The 17,911-nt window shown below is 49.0% G+C and overlaps 3 protein-coding genes across 5 annotated transcripts in view; 2 read left to right on the top strand and 1 right to left on the bottom strand.

Annotated features, from left to right (window-relative positions):
• The first annotated feature begins 70 nt into the window (after window positions 1-70).
• NDUFA2 (NADH:ubiquinone oxidoreductase subunit A2) lies at window positions 71-2,332 on the top strand. The gene is made up of 3 exons (XM_032425387.1): window positions 71-214; window positions 337-443; window positions 2,032-2,332. Exons 1-3 carry the CDS (start codon window positions 114-116, stop codon window positions 2,121-2,123), a joined length of 300 nt encoding a protein of 99 aa, XP_032281278.1. The 5' UTR covers window positions 71-113; the 3' UTR covers window positions 2,124-2,332.
• Window positions 2,333-2,336: 4 nt separating this feature from the next.
• Window positions 2,337-17,911, bottom strand: part of TMCO6 (transmembrane and coiled-coil domains 6) — a 33,276-nt gene continuing 17,701 nt past the window's right edge. Inside the window, exons 1-12 of one of the 3 annotated variants that reach the window (XM_032425375.1) lie at window positions 7,837-8,000; window positions 7,539-7,651; window positions 5,498-5,613; window positions 5,211-5,394; window positions 4,854-4,958; window positions 4,592-4,677; window positions 4,247-4,363; window positions 3,930-4,041; window positions 3,633-3,819; window positions 3,374-3,468; window positions 2,817-2,984; window positions 2,337-2,570 (exon numbers count right to left, since the gene is read on the bottom strand). In XM_032425375.1, coding sequence (XP_032281266.1) covers window positions 2,457-2,570; window positions 2,817-2,984; window positions 3,374-3,468; window positions 3,633-3,819; window positions 3,930-4,041; window positions 4,247-4,363; window positions 4,592-4,677; window positions 4,854-4,958; window positions 5,211-5,394; window positions 5,498-5,613; window positions 7,539-7,651; window positions 7,837-7,921 — 1,482 coding nt within the window. In that variant the 5' untranslated portion in view covers window positions 7,922-8,000 and the 3' untranslated portion in view covers window positions 2,337-2,456. Of the gene's footprint in view, window positions 2,571-2,816; window positions 2,985-3,373; window positions 3,469-3,632; window positions 3,820-3,929; window positions 4,042-4,246; window positions 4,364-4,591; window positions 4,678-4,853; window positions 4,959-5,210; window positions 5,395-5,497; window positions 6,775-7,538; window positions 7,652-7,836; window positions 8,001-17,911 lie in introns of those variants that run through there. The other 2 variants (XM_032425376.1, XM_032425377.1) reach the window with 2 other exon arrangements.
• CD14 (CD14 molecule) lies at window positions 11,490-13,312 on the top strand. The gene is made up of 2 exons (XM_032425382.1): window positions 11,490-12,030; window positions 12,120-13,312. The coding sequence occupies exons 1-2, from the start codon at window positions 12,028-12,030 to the stop codon at window positions 13,230-13,232; spliced, it is 1,116 nt and encodes a 371-aa protein (XP_032281273.1). The 5' UTR covers window positions 11,490-12,027; the 3' UTR covers window positions 13,233-13,312.

Raw genomic sequence — 17,911 nt, forward strand, 5'->3', positions numbered from 1 at the left:
TACCCCGCCCCCTTACGTCATCCAACTATCGCGGGAACGGGGGTGGGCCGCGATTGGTCGGCTTGGAGAACTTGGCCGGAAGTCCTGGGGCGGGGAGTTAGACACCAGCGGAGATGGCGGCTGCCGCAGTGAGTCGCGGGATCGGGGCCAAACTTGGCCTACGTGAGATTCGCGTCCACTTGTGCCAGCGCTCGCCCGGCAGCCAGGGCGTCAGGTGAGGCGCAAGGTGGTAGGGCCGGTAGGCTTCAGGGTGCCCAGGTCATGACCTCTGCCTCCCGGGTGTTTGGGGAGGCCGGCGCGTAGACAGCACGCACGGCTTTCTCTCCCGCCCCATAGGGAATTCATCGAGAAACACTATGTGGAGCTGAAGAAGGCGAACCCTGGCCTGCCCATCCTAATCCGCGAGTGTTCTGATGTGCAGCCCAAACTCTGGGCCCGCTACGGTGAGTGGGGAACGGGCGGTCTGGGACCCCAGTAGGAAAACAAGGGTTGAAGGAGAGAAAGGGCCATCCAGGGTCACACAGAAACTTGTAGGGAGACTGGAACTCGGACTTCGGCCTTGCTGTTGACGTTGTTTCGGATAAACTTACATTCGCGGGGTTATAGAATGCTGGTGTCTCGAGTAATACCCATGTGGAGGCAGGCCCTGTCCTGCATAGGGACCAGGAGCTGTCGGTTTCATAATTCAGAACAGGGTTCAGGTGGGGAAGAGATGCTCGTCAATTCCCATCGAAGTGGGTCCTTACACATGACATGTGGGTAGTGCCATTTCAGGTAGTGTGAGAATCTCAATAATACAAGCATATGATAATGACTGTTGAGCACTTAATGCTAAGATCTGCGTTGAGTACTTCCTTGCCTACATCTCATTTAATCTTCATTAATTATATGAGGGGGTGGATTCTTTCTTTTCTCATAGTAAAGGTTAGAAAGGTGAAGCAAAAATTTTATGGAACAGGGGCACGGGCTGGTTCAATCAGTAGAGCATACAACTCTTGATCTCCCGGGCATGAGTTCAAGCCCCATGTTGGGCATAGAGCTTACCAAAAAAAAATTTTTTTATGGAACATACCTAAGATTATGTAGTAGGATACAACAGGGTTTAGCCTTTACACCTGTCCCCCCTTTCTAGGATGCACTTCTACCAGATTTTCATGGCTAGCTGGTTAGAATTCACCTTGTTGTTATTCAGGTCTGAAATTATATAGCACCTCCTTAATAAGGCATTCCCTGGCAAATTATGTAACATTGCACTTAGCTCCATTTTATCATATTCTCTAAGTTTACCACAATCTGAAAATTATGGTCATGTTGCTTGACACATAGACCTTCCTCTAGGAATGCTGGGGCAGGGAGAAAATAAGTCGTATCTGGGCGCCTGGGTGGCTCAGTTGGTTAAGCCACAGCCTTCCGCTCAGGTCATGATCCCGGAATCCCAGGATCGAGTCCCGCCTTGGGCTCCCTGCTCGGCAGGGAGTCTGCTTCTCCCTCTGACCCTACCCCTTCTTGTGCTCTCTCTCAAATAAATAAATAAAATAAAATCTTAAAAAAAAAAAAGTCATACCTAAGGTAGACTGGTTCTAACAGTGGATAGCTGCAGTATGCATTAAAAATTGTTTGGAGGAGGAAAAAGCCAGTAGACTAGAGGAGGAGATGGACACAAATTACTTTAGTGTATTATACTAGAACTATAGAAGCCACAGAATTGGCACCCAGCCAAGGCTAGGCCCATGCAAAGCACTGTTCGTAGTGGCTAATAATAAATACCTTACCAGGCCCCTAAAAACTCTCTGAAACATCTTCCTTCCCATCGTGGCCACCCAGAATAAGCCAAAATTCTAGTTGGACCTGGGCTCCCTAGATGTGTTTGAGAACCCCTGGATAAATTCTAGGTATCCCAAATACACCTTGGTCATATTTCTATACTACTTTTCTCATCCTAACAAGACTGTAATTTGAAGACAAAGACCTTTTATTAGTATTTTGGTAGCCCCACATACTAGATATTTAGTCACCTTTCTCTCTCCTCAGCATTTGGCCAAGAGAAGAATGTCTCTTTGAACAACTTCAGTGCTGATCAGGTAACCAGAGCTGTGGAGAATGTGCTAAGTGGCAAAGCCTGAAGCCTCCACTGATTGTTAAGAGCAACAGCCCCACAGCTTGGGCTCTGTAGGACTGAGTACAATGTGAAAAAAGTGTTCTTCTGTTCTTTATAAAGCTTGTGCCGAAAAATGCCATCTCTGGATGTTCTTGTCCTCATTTTACCCGCCACCCCATCGTTCAACCACTGAGGCAAAGCAGTATAATACAAAAATAAAACTTTATTCTGTCCGCAACATAGGAGCAGAGAGCATGAGATGTCATGGTTCTAAATCCTCAAAAGGGGATCCAGGAGCAAGGAAGTTGAGGGGGTGGGGGGAGGTGATGAGTTGAATGAGTGGCATCGAGAGGCCAGGTCACCTGTGAAGAGCGGTCTTCTGGAGAGCATGCACGCGATCCTGGAGCTGTGCCTCCTCCTGGTGCTTTTCTAGGACCTGCAGCCCTGATTGCTGCAGAAACGCCTCCACAGCCTGAGGGCACGAAAGAAAAGGATTCAACACTTGGGTCCCTGTAACCCAACACTTGATTCCCACAGCCTTACAGGTTAGCCCACCTCTATTCAGAAGAGTGCCTTCCCCACAAGAGGCAGGAATTTCTGACCTGGAGTCCACATAGGCTTGCCAGGCCCAGAGAAGTGACTATAGATAGGATGGGAAGGAAAGGGGCCATGGTGAGACTAGAGGCCTCAGAACAGGGGTACCAGGGCCAAAACTCACCTCTGGCCGATAGAGGAACAGCAGCTGCAGCAGCTCTAAACTCTGGCCTACTACTTCAGTATCAGAGGAGGCTAGCGTGCCCAGCAAGCAGGGGAGCAAGGGCCCTGGCCACAGATGTTGGCAGTAAGCAGGACCCTTCTCAGCCACGTTGCACAGAACTGTGAGCACCTGCAGAGAGACATGTATACAGTCCCCACAAAGGATGAAAACTGAAGACTAATGATAGAGCTAAAATATATGGACTGCTGATCAAATGGTCAGGCACGGTGCCAAACACTTAGTGCATGTTTTGTAATTCCACAGCTGCCCTCGGGTAGCACTGCTATTCTCAAATTATACATGAGGAAACTAAAGTTCAAGGTGATAAGCTGATCTGCCCAAGGTTAGTAACTAGTAAAACAGTTAGGGATTCACACCTAGACTGGTCTGGCCCTGAAGCCATCCATACCACACCACCTGCCAGTCCTCAGGTAAGGGTATTTCTGAGTGCAAAGGCCTGCTCCCAGTGTTTTTACCTTGGCCATCAGATCCTGGACTTAGGTGACCCCAATACCTACCAATACGCTCACCACATTAGAAACTGGCAGCAACTGCAAGAGGGGCTCGATCAGATCCATGGAGAGCAAGGAGGTACAGAAACTAGAACTATTCGCTGGAAGGGAAAATGTGAGGATGAAGCCCCTCAAAGTGGGGTGCCCACCGTGCCCCCCCCCCCCCCCCCCCGCCCTGGCCCCAGTCCTACCCACCTCAGCCCAGGCAGTGAGGAAGCATACCCAGAATTTAAAGGTCTAGGCCTAGGCACATTATGGTACGTACCAGTGAGGTTGTTAAGGAGCCAGAGGCCCTCAGGAAGTAGGCTGGGCTGTTTCTGAAGGAAGAACTGCAGAAGGATAAATAAGGCCGCCACAACACGCTCATCATCGAGCTGATTTGGCCCTCCCCCAACCTCCACTGCTGCTTCTGTTAGCAAGTTGCTTAGACACCGAAGCACAGGGCATGCCAGCTGCAAAGAGAAGTTGGGAGTACAGTGTAAGGAGGAAGGGGTTACCTACGTACTGGAGGAGGTGCAAAGTAAGAAGAAAGCCCAGATCTTGACCTGTCCTCTTCACCTACCAACTCCAGTCCTGCATCCTCAGTTCTCTGGACAGCCCCAGCCACGTCCAACAGCAGCAGCCCCAGAGTGGACAGACCCCCATGGTAGATAAGCAGGGCATTGTTGACCTGGCTAGGCAATAAAAAGGAAGTAGTCACTACTCAGTCAACTCCACCTTTAGGATGGCAAATGGCCTAGATTGCTGGGTTTCCTGGGATCCAAGCAGAGAAGAAGGAAGAAAACTCATTGCAATTCTAGAAACCAAAGTTCAAAAGCCCGTGTCTAGAAGGGAGCCCCAGGGCAAGTCTGTGGCACTTTTGCAAATGGTCTGTGTTACCTGCAGATGATGTAGTGCAGGCACCAGGCAAACTCCACAGCGACCCCAAGGTTCAGCTTTGGGCCAGGTTGCAACAGTCGCAGGATATGCTGGGGGAGAATGGAGCCCAAGACAGAGCTGCCAACAGGAGAGTTGTGAGTTGGAACCACAGAAGGCAAGATGTCAGTCATTCTTCCCAAACCCTAACAGCAGGTGGGAAAGTATCCAAATCCAAAGCTCTTCCCAGCCAGACACATCGAGCCAAAATGTGCAAGTTTGGGAAACAAAACTCAATCAGGTGTCCAGGGGCTACATCACCAAGTAGGTCACACCTGCCTCCACATCTGGAGACACAGTTTTACTTACGGGATGATCATCTCTGGAGCTTCCTTAGCCTGCAGGAGCTGGGACAAGGCATATCCAAGGGCTTCCAGCACAGTCAGATGGGGGGACTAGAAGTAGACAGGGTAGAGATCTGACTCTGGAAGCTGGGTCATAAGATTTCCTGTGACTTTCAACCCCTTAGCACAGGGCAAAGGCTGGAGCTGCCTAAACAAAGCAGGGGGGCCATGTAGAGAGAAGACAGGGGAGGGCTGCCCAAGGAGGGAGAAAGTGGATGGATGCTCACCTGGATGCAGGCAGCCAAAGCTGGAACAATGCCCTGTGGCAGGAGCTGCCTTCTCACAGCCTCACTCTCCACAATCAGGTTACCCAGTGTATACAGACAGAGCTCCTGAGAGTGGGACAACAAAAGCACGGGGCACGGCCTGTCTCAGGCTAGGGTGGGGGTGGGAGTGCAGAGGATGAACAGTCTTGCCCTTGAGGCTCTGGGCAAAAGGGAGTGGAAGATGATGGGCATATGTATGGCTATGGACATCAAGGGAAACAAATTTTCTTCTTCCCCCTATATGCCAGCTCAAACTAGACCCAAAAGCACAATATTTAAATCCAAGCCAAAAACAAGGTAGGAAGGGGCAGGGCTTACTATAAAGTCTGAGCTGTGACCGGAGAGGTAGGTGAGAAGGTATGAAGTGGCTGGCAGGCAGGCCTCAGCCACCGCAGACTGCTCAGAATGAGAGAGCTCATGAAGGCACCGAGCGGCCTCTAGCTGCAACAGGGCTTGGCTGCTGGTCAGAAGCCCGACCAAGGTCCGAATGCTGCCCTCCAGCCTACATGAGTGAGTACCAGAGCCCTGCTCAGCCTCTGGCCCATCCCCTCCACACTCCTGTCCATCCCTCAGAGGCCCAGGCCCCACTCACCACCCATACTGACCAGATGAAGGTCTGCTGCGTCTCAGGGTGCTGCAAGCCTCGACGAAGGCTGACCAGAGCCCTCTCTCTCTCCTTTTCCTCTGTCCCTCGTTGCGCTAACCGGAGGAACTGTTGGATCTGGAGTGCAGGGCAGGGAGAGGAGCGATGGCAACACAAAGTTGCCAGAAAGCAAGTGTGAGTCCTACTCTGCCCACTTCACGTGTGAGCACTCTAATGTTCCACCATCCCTAGAACTTGTCATTCACGCTAATATGGCTAATAAGCATCAATCTTGCAGTAGAGTAGACAGAAGAGGGAATCAGAACTGGGTTTAATACCAGCCCTGCCACTTACAAGGAACCTAAACCTCAGTTTTTCACCTGAAAAATGTGAATAACGTATTTCCTGCCTTCTTACAGTTATTTCAAGGGTAACATTTAAATCTTTCAGTCTGGCACAACCTACCCCTCTAGCCATTCTCCCCATGCAACCTATACTCCAACACCACGCAGCAAAACATGACTTGTCTTTTAATGCTTCCAAGCTTTTGCACAATCTATTCCTTCTGCCTGGGATACCCTCCCCAGGTCCTCCGCTCCCTTCAGATTTCTGTTCCTGTTACCGCCTTTGGGAAGTAAGTTCTTTCTGGCTTCCTTTCAGACTTAGGGGTTCCTATTGTGCCTCATGTTTCCTTCATGACAGGTGGTAGCACGCCTGTCTTCTTCACTGGGCTGCTGCAAGTACCACACAGAAAGGGACTCTCCTCATCTTTGTGTACCTCAGACCCCAGCACAGTGTCTTGGCATAAAGCAAGCACACAATGAACCAATGAACCAATGGTATAACCTAGGCATGAGTGCTTCTGTAAACAACATATGTAAACACAGACATTATAAACAACGGGGGTACCCAATGCTTGCTGAATGAATAAATCAGCTAAACTAATCATGTCATTCACTTATTCAGTAAATAATGACCATCTACTATATGTCAGATACTATAGGGCATCTGAGTTTTCAATGACAACAAAGAAGATAGGGTCTAGATTCCCATGGATTTAAAGTCTAGTTGGAGAAACGATAAACAAGCAAACAGTATGATTAATATTCTGCAAACAGGCTGTCAAGACAGAATACTAAAAGGGACCCACTTTTAGATGTAGCAAATGTAAAGGCCTTGAGACAGGAAAGAGCCTAGTATATTCTTTCAAAAACTGAAAAGGGAGAATTTTGGCTAAGATGAGTAAACTGGCAAGGTTGGAGCTAGGCAAACGTTAGACCATTCATCTAGGAAGGAAGGATTTTGAATTTTTATTTAAGATTTATGTATTTTTAAGATTTTATTTGAGAGAGAGAGAAATAGCACAAGAAGGGGGTGTAGCAGAGGGATAGGGAGAAGCAGGCTCCCCGCTGAGCAGGGAGCCCGATATGGGACTCGATCCCAGGACCATGGGATCACGACCCCAGCCCAAGGCAGACGTCTAACTGACTGAGCCACCCAGGTGCCCCAAAGATTTATTTATTTTAGAGAGAAAGAGAGAGAGCTCACACAGAGGAGAGGGACAGAAGGAGAGGGAGAGAATCTCAAGCATACTCCATGCTGACCACGGAGCCCAACGAGGGGCTGGATCTCACCACCCGGAGATCATGACCTGAGCCAAACCCAAGAATCAGACCCTTAACCAAGCCACCCAGGCGCCCCAGATTTTGGATTTTTAAGAGACATCTGACTGATGTATGGAGAATGAACTTGAAGGCGGCAAGCAAGATGCAAATGACCTGGTAGAAGGCTACTGTGAGTACACGAAGAGGATAGTGATAGCTGCGATGTTCTCCATCGTAAAGGCGCCAGAGCTCTTTAGGAGGTGAAAAAAGGGCTTAGGACTTGATGTATTGATGTGGGGATGAGGGACAGAGTTCTCGAGAGTGATTTCCCAGTTTCTGGCTTGGCCCACTGGATGGATGGAGGTATTGAAGGGACCGCGTTCAGGTTTGGCGCCGAGCTCAAAAGGAATTTGGCGCCAGTCGGCGTAGAACAACTCACCGAGCACCCGGTCACCTCACCTCAGCTTCCCCGAGGATCTTGGCCACACATCCCCCTTCGACTTCCTCCAGGACGTCGTCTCTCAGCAGCCTCTTACTGACCAGCTGCTGCTCCCTCCGCGCCTTCCGCAGTGCTGGGGGCAAAGGAGCCGGCTGAACGTAGGAGGGGCATCTAGCACCTTGAATCCCGTCTGCCACCCGGGGGCCTCCTCATCCTATCCCCGACCGCCATGCCACCCGCCATACCACCCACTCCTCGGTAGTGGAGGAGCTACGGTGCTCCCGCCGGCATCTTCCCGTCTCCCTTGCCCTCCCGCACCTGCCTCCCGCTCCCGCCGGCGGCACCGTAGCTCCTCCACTACGCAGCCCACCGGCCTGAGGCGGCCCTGCCGTCCGCTCCACATGGTGGAGCTGGAGAAAACTCGCCAGGAGCCCAGAGCGAGGAAGCCGGTCCCTGAGCCTAGAAGGCGGCACGGACCGCGCAGCCGCAGCGCAGGGCGGAAAAGGAGGTGCGAGCGGGCGGAGCACAGTGCAAAATGAAGGCGGGCGGACCGAAGGAGGGGCGGGGCGAAGGGAGAGTAGCATGGGGTGGGGCAAGGGCAGGAGGGGCGGGGCAAGGGCAGGGACTGGCGGGCCGGGCAACGGCAGGGAGGGGCGGGGCGAAAGCTAGAGGCTGGGTAGGACCTGGGCAACGGAGAGCCTGGGTCGCAGCGCCCACTCTGCTTCTGATTGGTATTTCTCCTTCCCAATTCTTTCTCTTTCCCGATTCCAGGAAAGAAACTCCACCTCGACCCGGACTGCCAGTGCGTTACCTTCCGTTCAACAAATACAACCTCCCCACACTTAACACACCCTAGACGAACATTAAAAAACTACCCCGAGCTCTAGGAAGATTTCACCAAAAACTCAGCTCCCACTGATGAACGCTGGATTTGCATTACCTTATTGAATGTTCTACACAACAACAATTATCTCCATTATGCGCGTATGAAGAAAATGAGACAAATATAATTATTTCACTGTCCTGCATAAAAGTGAATCGCATTATTTTCGGGATAAAGTAATTCTTAAACCAAATTTTGAGCACCACTAACTACTACGTACTGGGGAAACACTGGTGAACTAAAAAACCATGTTCCTCACCCTCGAAATCCGAATTGTGGCAAAGTAAGCTTTACATGGTCTAATCCCTGCATACCTCTCCAGTCTTCACTGGAAGGGCACCTCGCCTTATTCATCTCTCCTGGGATCTTTTTGTTCCCTAAACAAGCCCTCCTTTTTTCCTCCTCCAGGCTTTTGGCCAGGCTGTTGCCCTGTCTAAAGCCCTGTCTCTGACTGACCCACCCCCCACCCAAACAGCACCCTTCCCTTAATTAAAACCACCATCAAGAACTCAATTCCAATGTCCCCTACTCAGAATTACTGGACCTCTGTCCCTGTCATGAGAGCCTATAGCACCATATACTTCATAACCATTTTTACTGTCATGAAGTTACAGTGTAATTGTTTGATGTTGTCTCCTCCCTAAATCCCCTTCACAGCTCCAAGAGAGTGGAGTCCTGGTAGCAGTTAAGAATTTTTATTGGAGGGGGTGCCTGTGTGGCTCAGTCGGTTAAGCATCTCCCTTCGGCTCAGGTCATGATCCCAGGGTCCTGGGATCGAGCCCCACATCGGGCTCCCCCTGCTCAGTGGGGAGCCTGCTTCTCCCTCTCCCACTCCCCCTGCTTGTGCTCTCTCTCTCTCTCTCAAATAAATAAAATAAAATCTAAAAAAAATAATTTTTATTGGAGGTCTCTAATTTTTAGAAAGCTATTATTTAGGGAAATGTACGAGTAAGAACAAATCCAAGAAAGGGAACTGTTCTTCAAATCAACTTCCTCTGGTAGTCTAGTGGTTAGGATTTGGCACTTTTAAACCAACTTCCTTCCCTAGAATTTAATTCCACCTCTTGGAGTCAATTGCCTTTAATCTTTTCCACAAACCACCTAGTTAAATATCTGCAGACCATTATCCTGCCCCCACATCTCTCCAGGCCTAGCATCCATCCATCTCTGGGACAGCCATTTACTGAGCAACTGCTATGCACCATGCTCTGGCTGGGAATAGAGTCTGGATCTTCTCTTCTTTGTCATGGGACAGGCTGCTTCTAACACCTACATGTTTCCCCTGGTGAGGAAGGTAAGACAAGTCACTAGGCAAAATGCCTGCCCAGACAGTTACAGCTGCTCATCCTGTTTTTTTTGCACTTATCTGCCCAACATCACTGTCAACCCTGTAAAAAACAGCCCCATGTCCTCTCTAATACAGAGCTAGCTGTTCCTTTCTCCACTGCTCCCACAAGTGCTTAGTTTCTTTCCTCTGTGTGTCCTCTTCCCTATGGACTGTAGTCTGGATCTGTGTTTGCCTTCCCCACCTCCTGGAGTACTTGAGGGATGGTGTGATGGTCATGTCTGCATCCCTGGGCTTTGTACCAGCCCTGACATTTGGTAGACAAATGATAGATACTTGTTGAATCAAGGTGTGAGTTGAGGATCCTTGAAGAACCATTATTGCCCCTCTTTGCTTGCAATCGTCATCCAGAGTGCCTCCCTTAAAATAATGGGATTTGCTAAGGATCCAGGCTTCGGTGGCCTGAGTCTTCTGAATGTAGAGGCACTGATGAAGAACATAAAAATCGGGACTACTCTTAATAGGTGTGGCTCTGTAATCATAGACAAGTACTACCATTTTCTCCATTTTACAAATCAGGAGCCCAGAAATCTGAGGCCCAGAAACTTGCCCAAGTATTACAACCTTAGTGGTAGAGCTGGGATTCCAAGCCTGGCTGTCTGACCACAGAGTCAGTGTATTTAACACTGAGCTATACTCACATTCTTGGTCCTCAGGGATGTTCCAGTGACCTGGCCTGGCTGGCCTTGGGGCATGGCTCAGGATATCAGGGCATGCCCAACAAGATACACAGGGAGCAGTGAGGTCTACTGAAACCTCCTTGTTTGGAATGAGGTGTGAAGCCATTTATAAAAAAATAGGAGAAGTGAGAATTCAAACATCTTTAATATAGTTCTTGCCTCAGAATTTACAGGTGAAGAACTGTGAGGGTGGTTGTAAAAGCACAGCCCCTATTCACCCTCTGGGACACTTGCTTTTTTTTTTTCTTGGCAAAACAGGTGAGTTACTAATTAACCTCATTCAACAAAGGTCCAGCCTTTCCTTCCCAGGACATAGGATCTGTGTTGGAGGGGGAAGGGCAAGGGAGAGCTAGGCACAAGGGGGAAAACTAGGTTAGAAATACCTGTTTCTCCATTTCAGGGCAAGGAAATGGAAACTGCAAGAGGTGGAGCTACTTGGCCAATGTGTCTCTGTTAAACACCTCTACTTTTAAGAAAGCTATTATTTTAAAGCCTGAGTGGTTCAGTCAGTTAAGCATCTTGTCTTGATTTTGGCTCAGATCATGATCTCAGGGTCCTGGGATTGAGCCCTGCGTGGGGCTCCCCACTCAGCAGGGAGTCTGCTTCTCCCTCTCCCTCTGCCCCCCCACCCCTGCTCGAGCACTCTCTCTCTCTCTGTCTCTCTTTCTGAAATGAATAAATAAATGTTTTTTTAAAAAAGAAAGAAAGCTGGGGCTCCTGAGTGGCTCAGTCAGCTGAGTGTCCACTCTTGGTTTCGGCTCAGGTCATGATCTCAGGATCCTGGTATCCAGCCCTTCATCAGGCTGGGTGCTGGGTGAGGAGTCTGCTTGTCCCTCTCCCTCTGCTCCTCACCCCACTCTCTCTCTCTCTCACTCTCTCAAATAAATAAATAAATAAATAATCTTTGAAAAAATAAAGCTGTTACTTTCTTAATAAAGAACAAGTCAGCAAAAAAACAAACAAACAAAAAAAAACAAACAAAAAGGAAGGGAGTTGTTCTTCAGACCAACTTCCTCTCGAACTTCACTCTATCCCTTGGAGTCAACAGATGAAGTTTGCAATCTCCTCCGCAACATATCTAGTTAAATATCCGAGGGTATTCAGGGGATTGGATTGGGTGTCGGTAAGTTAATAGTAACCACCAAGACTAGGGAAAAGTTAAAAAAACTACCTCGGTTGAATCGCTGGGATAAAGGCAGGGGGAGGTGAGAGTTCTGGCCTGAAGCACTAGGGATTTTTCTTTCCCCAAAGTTAGCAAACAAGCCTGGGGTGTCTGACTCATCAGGGCACTGCCAGGGGCATTGCACTCTACATGCCCTACATGATCCTTCCTGTTACAGTCCTGGCAACATCCTTCATTGCAAAACTTCCCGGAAGGGTACACTGCATAGAATAGTTGGGTGGCAGACAGGTGGGGAGTGACCAGGGTTCACAGAGAAAAGAACAGAGTGACATCCCAGGGTTACATAAACTCTCAGGCCGCCCAAGAGGACAGATAGGTGTGTGGAGCCTAGAAACCAGTGAGTGCGGCTGTGTAGGAAAGAAGCCGGAGCCCTGCCCTGAGCCTGCCTGGACGCAGAGGCTCAGAGCCCCAATCGACCATGGTGAGTGTACGGTCTTGGGGCCGAAAGGGAACTGCTCAAGGAACCTCAGGGGCTGACTGGGGCCGCCCTGACCTCCGCTTTCTTCCTAGGTGCTCTGCTTGTTGCTGCTGCTGCTGCCGCCAGTGCTGTGCGTCTCGGAGCCCGCACTAGAGCCCTGCGAAGTGGACGACGAGGATTTCCGCTGCTTCTGCAACTTCACGGATCCGGAGCCCGAGTGGTCCAGCGCCTTCCAGTGTCTGAGCGCCGTCGAGGTGGAGATCCACGGCGGCGGCCGCAGCCTGGAACAATTCCTAAAAGGCGCAGACACGGACCCGAAGCAGTACGCTGACATGGTCAAGGCTCTGCGCTTGCGGCGGCTCACCGTGGCCTCCGCACAGGTTCCCGCTATCCTTGTGGCCGCCTTCTTGCGTGCGCTGGGGTACTCCCGCCTCAAGGAACTGACGCTCCAGGACCTGGAGGTAACCGGCGCCACGCCGCCGCCGCCTCGGGAAGCCACTGGGCCTGCGCTCTCCACCCTCAGTCTCCGGAACGTGTCGTGGGCAACGGGAGGTGCCTGGCTCGCCGAACTGCAGCAGTGGCTGAAGCCCGGCCTCAAGGTACTGAACATTGCGCAAGCCCACTCGCTTGCTTTTTCCTGCGCGCAGCTCCGCACCTTCCCGGCCCTCACCACCTTAGACCTATCCGACAATCCCCGACTGGGCGAGCGCGGACTGACGGCAGCTCTCTGTCCGCACAAGTTCCCGGCCCTCCAGGCTCTAGTTTTACGGAACGCCGGGATAGAGACGCCCAACGGCGTGTGCTTGGCGATGGCGGTGGCGGGTGTGCAACCCCACCGCCTGGACCTCAGCCACAACTCGCTGCGCGCCACCGCCCCCCGCGCTCCTGGGTGTGTCTGGCCCAGCACACTGAACTCTCTCAACTTGTCCTTCGCTGGGCTGGAGCAGGTGCCTAAGGGACTACCGGCCAGGCTTAGCGTGCTTGATCTTAGGTGCAACAAGCTGAACAGAGAGCCTCGGCCAGAAGAGCTGCCCAAGGTGAGTAACCTGACACTGGATGGGAATCCCTTTCTGGACCCTGAAGCCCCCAACTACCAAGAAGACCCGATGAAGTCTGGCGTGGTCCCAGCCTGTGCGCATTCGGCCCTGGCGGTGGGGATGTCAGGAACCTTCGTGGTGTTTCAAAGGGTGGGAGGCTTCACCTAAGGCCCACGAGAGACAAATGAATTGGCTCGGATTGCCCTGGCTCCAGGGAAGCCTTATCGGGACGTCTTTTTTTTTTTTTTAACCAACCAACCCTCTGCCCCATCTTCATTAAAATCTGAAACAAAGATTTGTGTCATTCACTCAATGGGTGTCTGTGATCTGCTGGGGCACAGTGCTGGCTGTGGAATCCATTATATTTAGCTTTCTTCATCTTAATTCCCTAGAAACCTAAGAATAGAACTTAAAGGGCGGAAGAGGCAGGAAGTTTCCTGTCCAGGACTGTGCCTGAAAAACGGGGGTTTCTGTACAATCTGGCTTTCTGAGATTACTTACACCCATGTTAAAGGATGTTTGAATGGTAAACATGCCTAGGAAGATACAGAATGTTTCCTCTCTGGTGCACTTTCCAAGAGCCAGCTGCTCCGCCTTTCAAAGGTACTAAAACCCGGAGTTACTTGCTTATTCTCTCTCTCTCTTTCTCTCTCACTCTCCAGGGAGAAGGGACAGCTCTGCCACCTGTCCTACATAAGTTCTGAGTTTCATAATTTCAGGGTTTCTCTTCTGCTGTGTAAAGCCCCTCTGCACACACAGGTACACTGGCTTTCACTGTGTCATCTAATGGGGAATTTGTGCATGGAGGACTGTTCCAAGATGCTGTCATTAAACAGTCTATCTCTGAACCAGATATCTTGTCATTAGGTTAGTAAATGTGTGTATAATTGTTTCTGGCTGGATCTTTAATTTGCAGATAGGATAATAGCTTAGACCCGTCACAGCCTCTTAGACCTTTCACAGGGCAATTAATGACATGTGCCCTCCAAACCACATTATCTCAGAGACCCAGGGCATCAGCCAAGAGGTACTGTTCCTCCTAGGAGTCCCTTCTCTACATCGAGGAGGCAGCCACATCCATCAGAGAGCTAGACACCTGCCTCACAGAGGACCTGGGAGAGGGATTGGGGGGGGGCAGGGAGAATATAAGCACAGCCCTCTGGCCTGCCTCCCTCCAGTGTCCAGAGCCACACAGGTAGGAATGAGGATGCAAAGTAACATTGTTGGAAGAGTTACACAGGTTACCAGACCACAGACTCAAAGAATCCATGGGGACTGGTAAATAAACTGCCAACCGCAGTCAGGAAACCCCCTGGAACATCTCCAAGAGGATTTAATCCAGCCTCGTGGATCATTTCCAGTGTCAGAGAACTAACGACCTCAAGCAGCTCTTTACATCTGAACAGCTTTGAGCACTCTTCATCAAAGTTATGGAACCCCTGCTCAACCTCAGGCTCTGTGTTAGGATCCTGATATACAAAGAGATGAATCCAAAACATCCACGTTCTCAGGGAATTCTCAATCCAATAAGGGAGATGTACACAGAAAAGATAGTTGTAATTCAATGAGTGGGAGGGATCAACTCCATGAGGTCCTCTGGAAGGCTGTACAGGAAAGGAGACATTTAATCTGGGTCTGAGAGTTGAATATCACTTCCTCAGGAAGGACATTCCCAGGCAAAAATGGGTACTTTAAAAGGCTCAGAAACCTGGAAGTATATGGCCAGATCTGGGAATTATAACTGATTAGGTAGGGCTGGAGATCACAGTGATGGAAGCTGGAGACATTGATTCATTCAAGTCCCAGTTATGTGCCAGGGACTATGCTAAAGCCTGTGGATAGAGCGGGAATAATACAGAAGTTCTTGTTCATATGGAATTCAGATTCTAGTTGGATAGTGGGGCTGAGGGGAAGACAATAAACATATAATATATCAGACTATGATAAGTGTTGTGAAGAGGATGGAGTGTTGAGGATTGATATGTGAGAGTGTTAGGAAGGTCTCTCTGATAGGGGATATTTGAACAAACTCCTGAGTGAATTGGGAAAGTGAGCTTGAGGATATCTGCGGGAATAGCATTTCAGGCAGAAACAATGGCAAGCACAAAAATTCTGAGGTCTTTGGAATGGTAAAGGAAACAAAAAGGAGGCCAGTGTGGCTGAAGTAGGGTGAGCAGGGGTGGTAGGGAAGAACAGTAAGAGAAAACATGAGAGGATAGCAGGGCCAGATTATGTAGGGCCTTGTAAGGCAATGCTATTCAAAATATCATCTATGGCAAGTGCCAACCCACACACTGTTTAATTACCAAACTATGAGGAGGTAAGTTTAAAAGTCAAGAATGAGTGGTTAGAAAGTTTTTAAAAAATATTTTATTTAGGGGCGCCTGGGTGGCTCAGTTGGTTGGGTGACTGCTTTCGGCTCAGGTCATGATCCCAGAGTCCTGGGATCGAGCCCCAAGTTGGGCTCCCTGCTCAGCGGGGAGCCTGTTTCTCCCTCTTCCCCTCCCCCTGCTTGTCAAATAATAAATATTTATTTGATAGAGAGAGAGATAGAGAGAGCAGAAGGCAGATGCTTAAACAACTGAGCCACCCCAGTGCCCCAATTTAGTTGTGTCTTTAATTATTTCAGCAATGTTTTGTAGTTTTCACTCCACAAGTCTTTGGTTAATTCCCAAGTATTTTATTCTTTTTAATGCTATTGTAAATGGAATTGTTTTTCTTAATTTCCTGTTCAGATTGTTCATCATCAGTGTATAGAAACTCACTGGATTTTTTTTTAAGATTTTATTTATTTATATGTCAGAGAGAGAAAGAGAGCACAAGCAGGGGGAGTGGCAGGCAGAGGGAGAAGCAGGGAGAAGCCGGCAAGGAGCCTGATGCAGGACTCGATCCCAGGACCCTGGGATCATGACCTGAGCGGAAGGCAGACACTTAACCGACTAAGCCACCCAGGCATCCCAAAACTTACTGGATTTTATTTGTTAATTTTGTATCCTGAAAATTTCCTGAATTTGTTTATTCTAACAGTTTTTTGTGTGTGGAATCTTTATGATTTTCTTTAAAAAAAAAGATTTATTTATTTATTTATTTATTTATTTATTAGAGCGAGAGAGAGCTCTCATGAGTGAATGGGGGGAGGGGCAGAGGGAGAGACTCTTCAAGCAGATTCCCCACTGAGCACGGAGCCCATCGGAGGGCTCGAACCCGCAATGCATGAGATCATGACCTGAGCTGAAACCAAGGGTTGGATGCCTCACTGACTGCGCCACCCAGCGCCCCTCTTTATGATTTTCTACATATAAGATCATGTCATCTGCAAATAGAGATAATTTTACTTCTTCTTTTTATTTCTTTTTCTTGCCTAATTTCTTTAGCTAGGATTCCACTATGTTAAATAGAAGTGGCAAGGGGCGTCTGGGTGGCTCAGTTGGTTGAGCGGCTGCCTTCAGCTCAGGTCATGATCCTGGAGTCCCTGGATCGAGTCCCACATTGGGCTCCCTGCTCAGCAGGGAGTTTGCTTCTCCCTCTGACCCTCCCCCCTCTCATGTGCTCTCTCTCTCATTCTCTCTCTCAAATAAATAGATAAAATCTTTAAAAAAAAATAGAAGTGGCAAAAGTCGGCATCCTTGTCTTGATCCTGATTTTAGAGGGTAAGTTTTCAGTCTTTCACTATTGAGTATGGTGTTATGTTAACTGATTTTTAAAAAAGATTTATATTTTTTAAAGAGAGAAAGATCACACACGTGCAAAGTGGGGGGAGGGGCAGAGGGAGAGGGAGAGAGAATCTCAAGCAGATTCCTGACACGCAGAGCCTGACACGGGGCTCCAACCCACAACAATGAGACCATGGCCTGAGCTGAAATCAAGAGTTGGTCTTAACCGACTGAGCCATTCAGGCGCCCCATATTAATTGGTTTTTAAGATAAGAGAAATAGCATGGGAATAATCCAGTAGAGAGGGAACTTGACGATGTAGGAGAAAGAAGAGAGTCCTGCCAGAGGAATGACCTTGAATAGGTAGAAGAGGACTGGTACCTAATTCACCAGTAAAGGGGTTGGCCTTCAGATAAGCACACAAGCAGACAACTTATAGTCACCAGGCTGGAAAGCAGGGTATTTGGGTAAAGATGGTCCTGAGGTAACAGGAGACTATGGAACTTCTACCAAATTGAAGCTCTAAATACACATCTTTCTATGGCAGGCACCTCGTTGTTCAGGATTCAATTTAAACGTTACCTCATCTGAAGGAGCCCCTCCTGCCTCGTTATCCTGATCACAACATTGTACATTATTTTCTTCACAGCATTAATCTCAATTGGAAATCATCTTTATTTCTGCCTTTTTTGTTTGTTGAGTATTGTGTTGGAAGTTCCGTGACAACTGCTCAGAGCAGCAGCGGTGTCAATCTTGTTTACTTCTGAATCTCTTGTCCCAAAGACAGTCCCTGGCACACGGTAGGTGCTCCATAAATCTTTACTAAAAAATTGATTGAATGAATGGAAAGAGCGGGCTGAGGCGTTATTGCTGCCATGAGTTAAGTGAGGAAAAACTGATTAGTGTTTTGCTTCATTAAGGTCAAATAAAAATATTTTTCTAACTGAGGTTGGAGGTCATAAAGTATGTGTCACAGTTCCAGTCACAAGGCATGTGGCATTTTCTGATCTGACAGTGTACAGCAGCCTAGGAGTAGGATTCATACATTCAAAATCGGGGGTGGGTAGAGGTTCTTGTTCAAAAGTGTGATGCAGGAAGATTCTGAATTCATCTTCTCCCACTGATACACTGAATCTACAGCGATGCATGAAACAATTTCTTCTGGGGAAAAAAAAACCAACTTAAAAACTGGCA

Source organism: Phoca vitulina, unplaced genomic scaffold (genome assembly GCF_004348235.1).
Source record: "Phoca vitulina isolate PV1807 unplaced genomic scaffold, GSC_HSeal_1.0 scaffold32, whole genome shotgun sequence".
In the NCBI taxonomy this organism is placed as follows: Eukaryota; Metazoa; Chordata; class Mammalia; order Carnivora; family Phocidae; genus Phoca; species Phoca vitulina.

Excerpts from the sequence above, each read along its gene's own strand:
- NDUFA2 (XM_032425387.1), top strand. The coding sequence starts at position 114 with ATGGCGGCTGCCGCAGTGAGTCGCGGGATCGGGGCCAAACTTGGCCTA. Across the intron at positions 215-336 it reads CCCGGCAGCCAGGGCGTCAG|GGAATTCATCGAGAAACACT; the intron begins GTGAGGCGCAAG and ends CCCGCCCCATAG. Across the intron at positions 444-2,031 it reads CAAACTCTGGGCCCGCTACG|CATTTGGCCAAGAGAAGAAT; the intron begins GTGAGTGGGGAA and ends CTCTCTCCTCAG.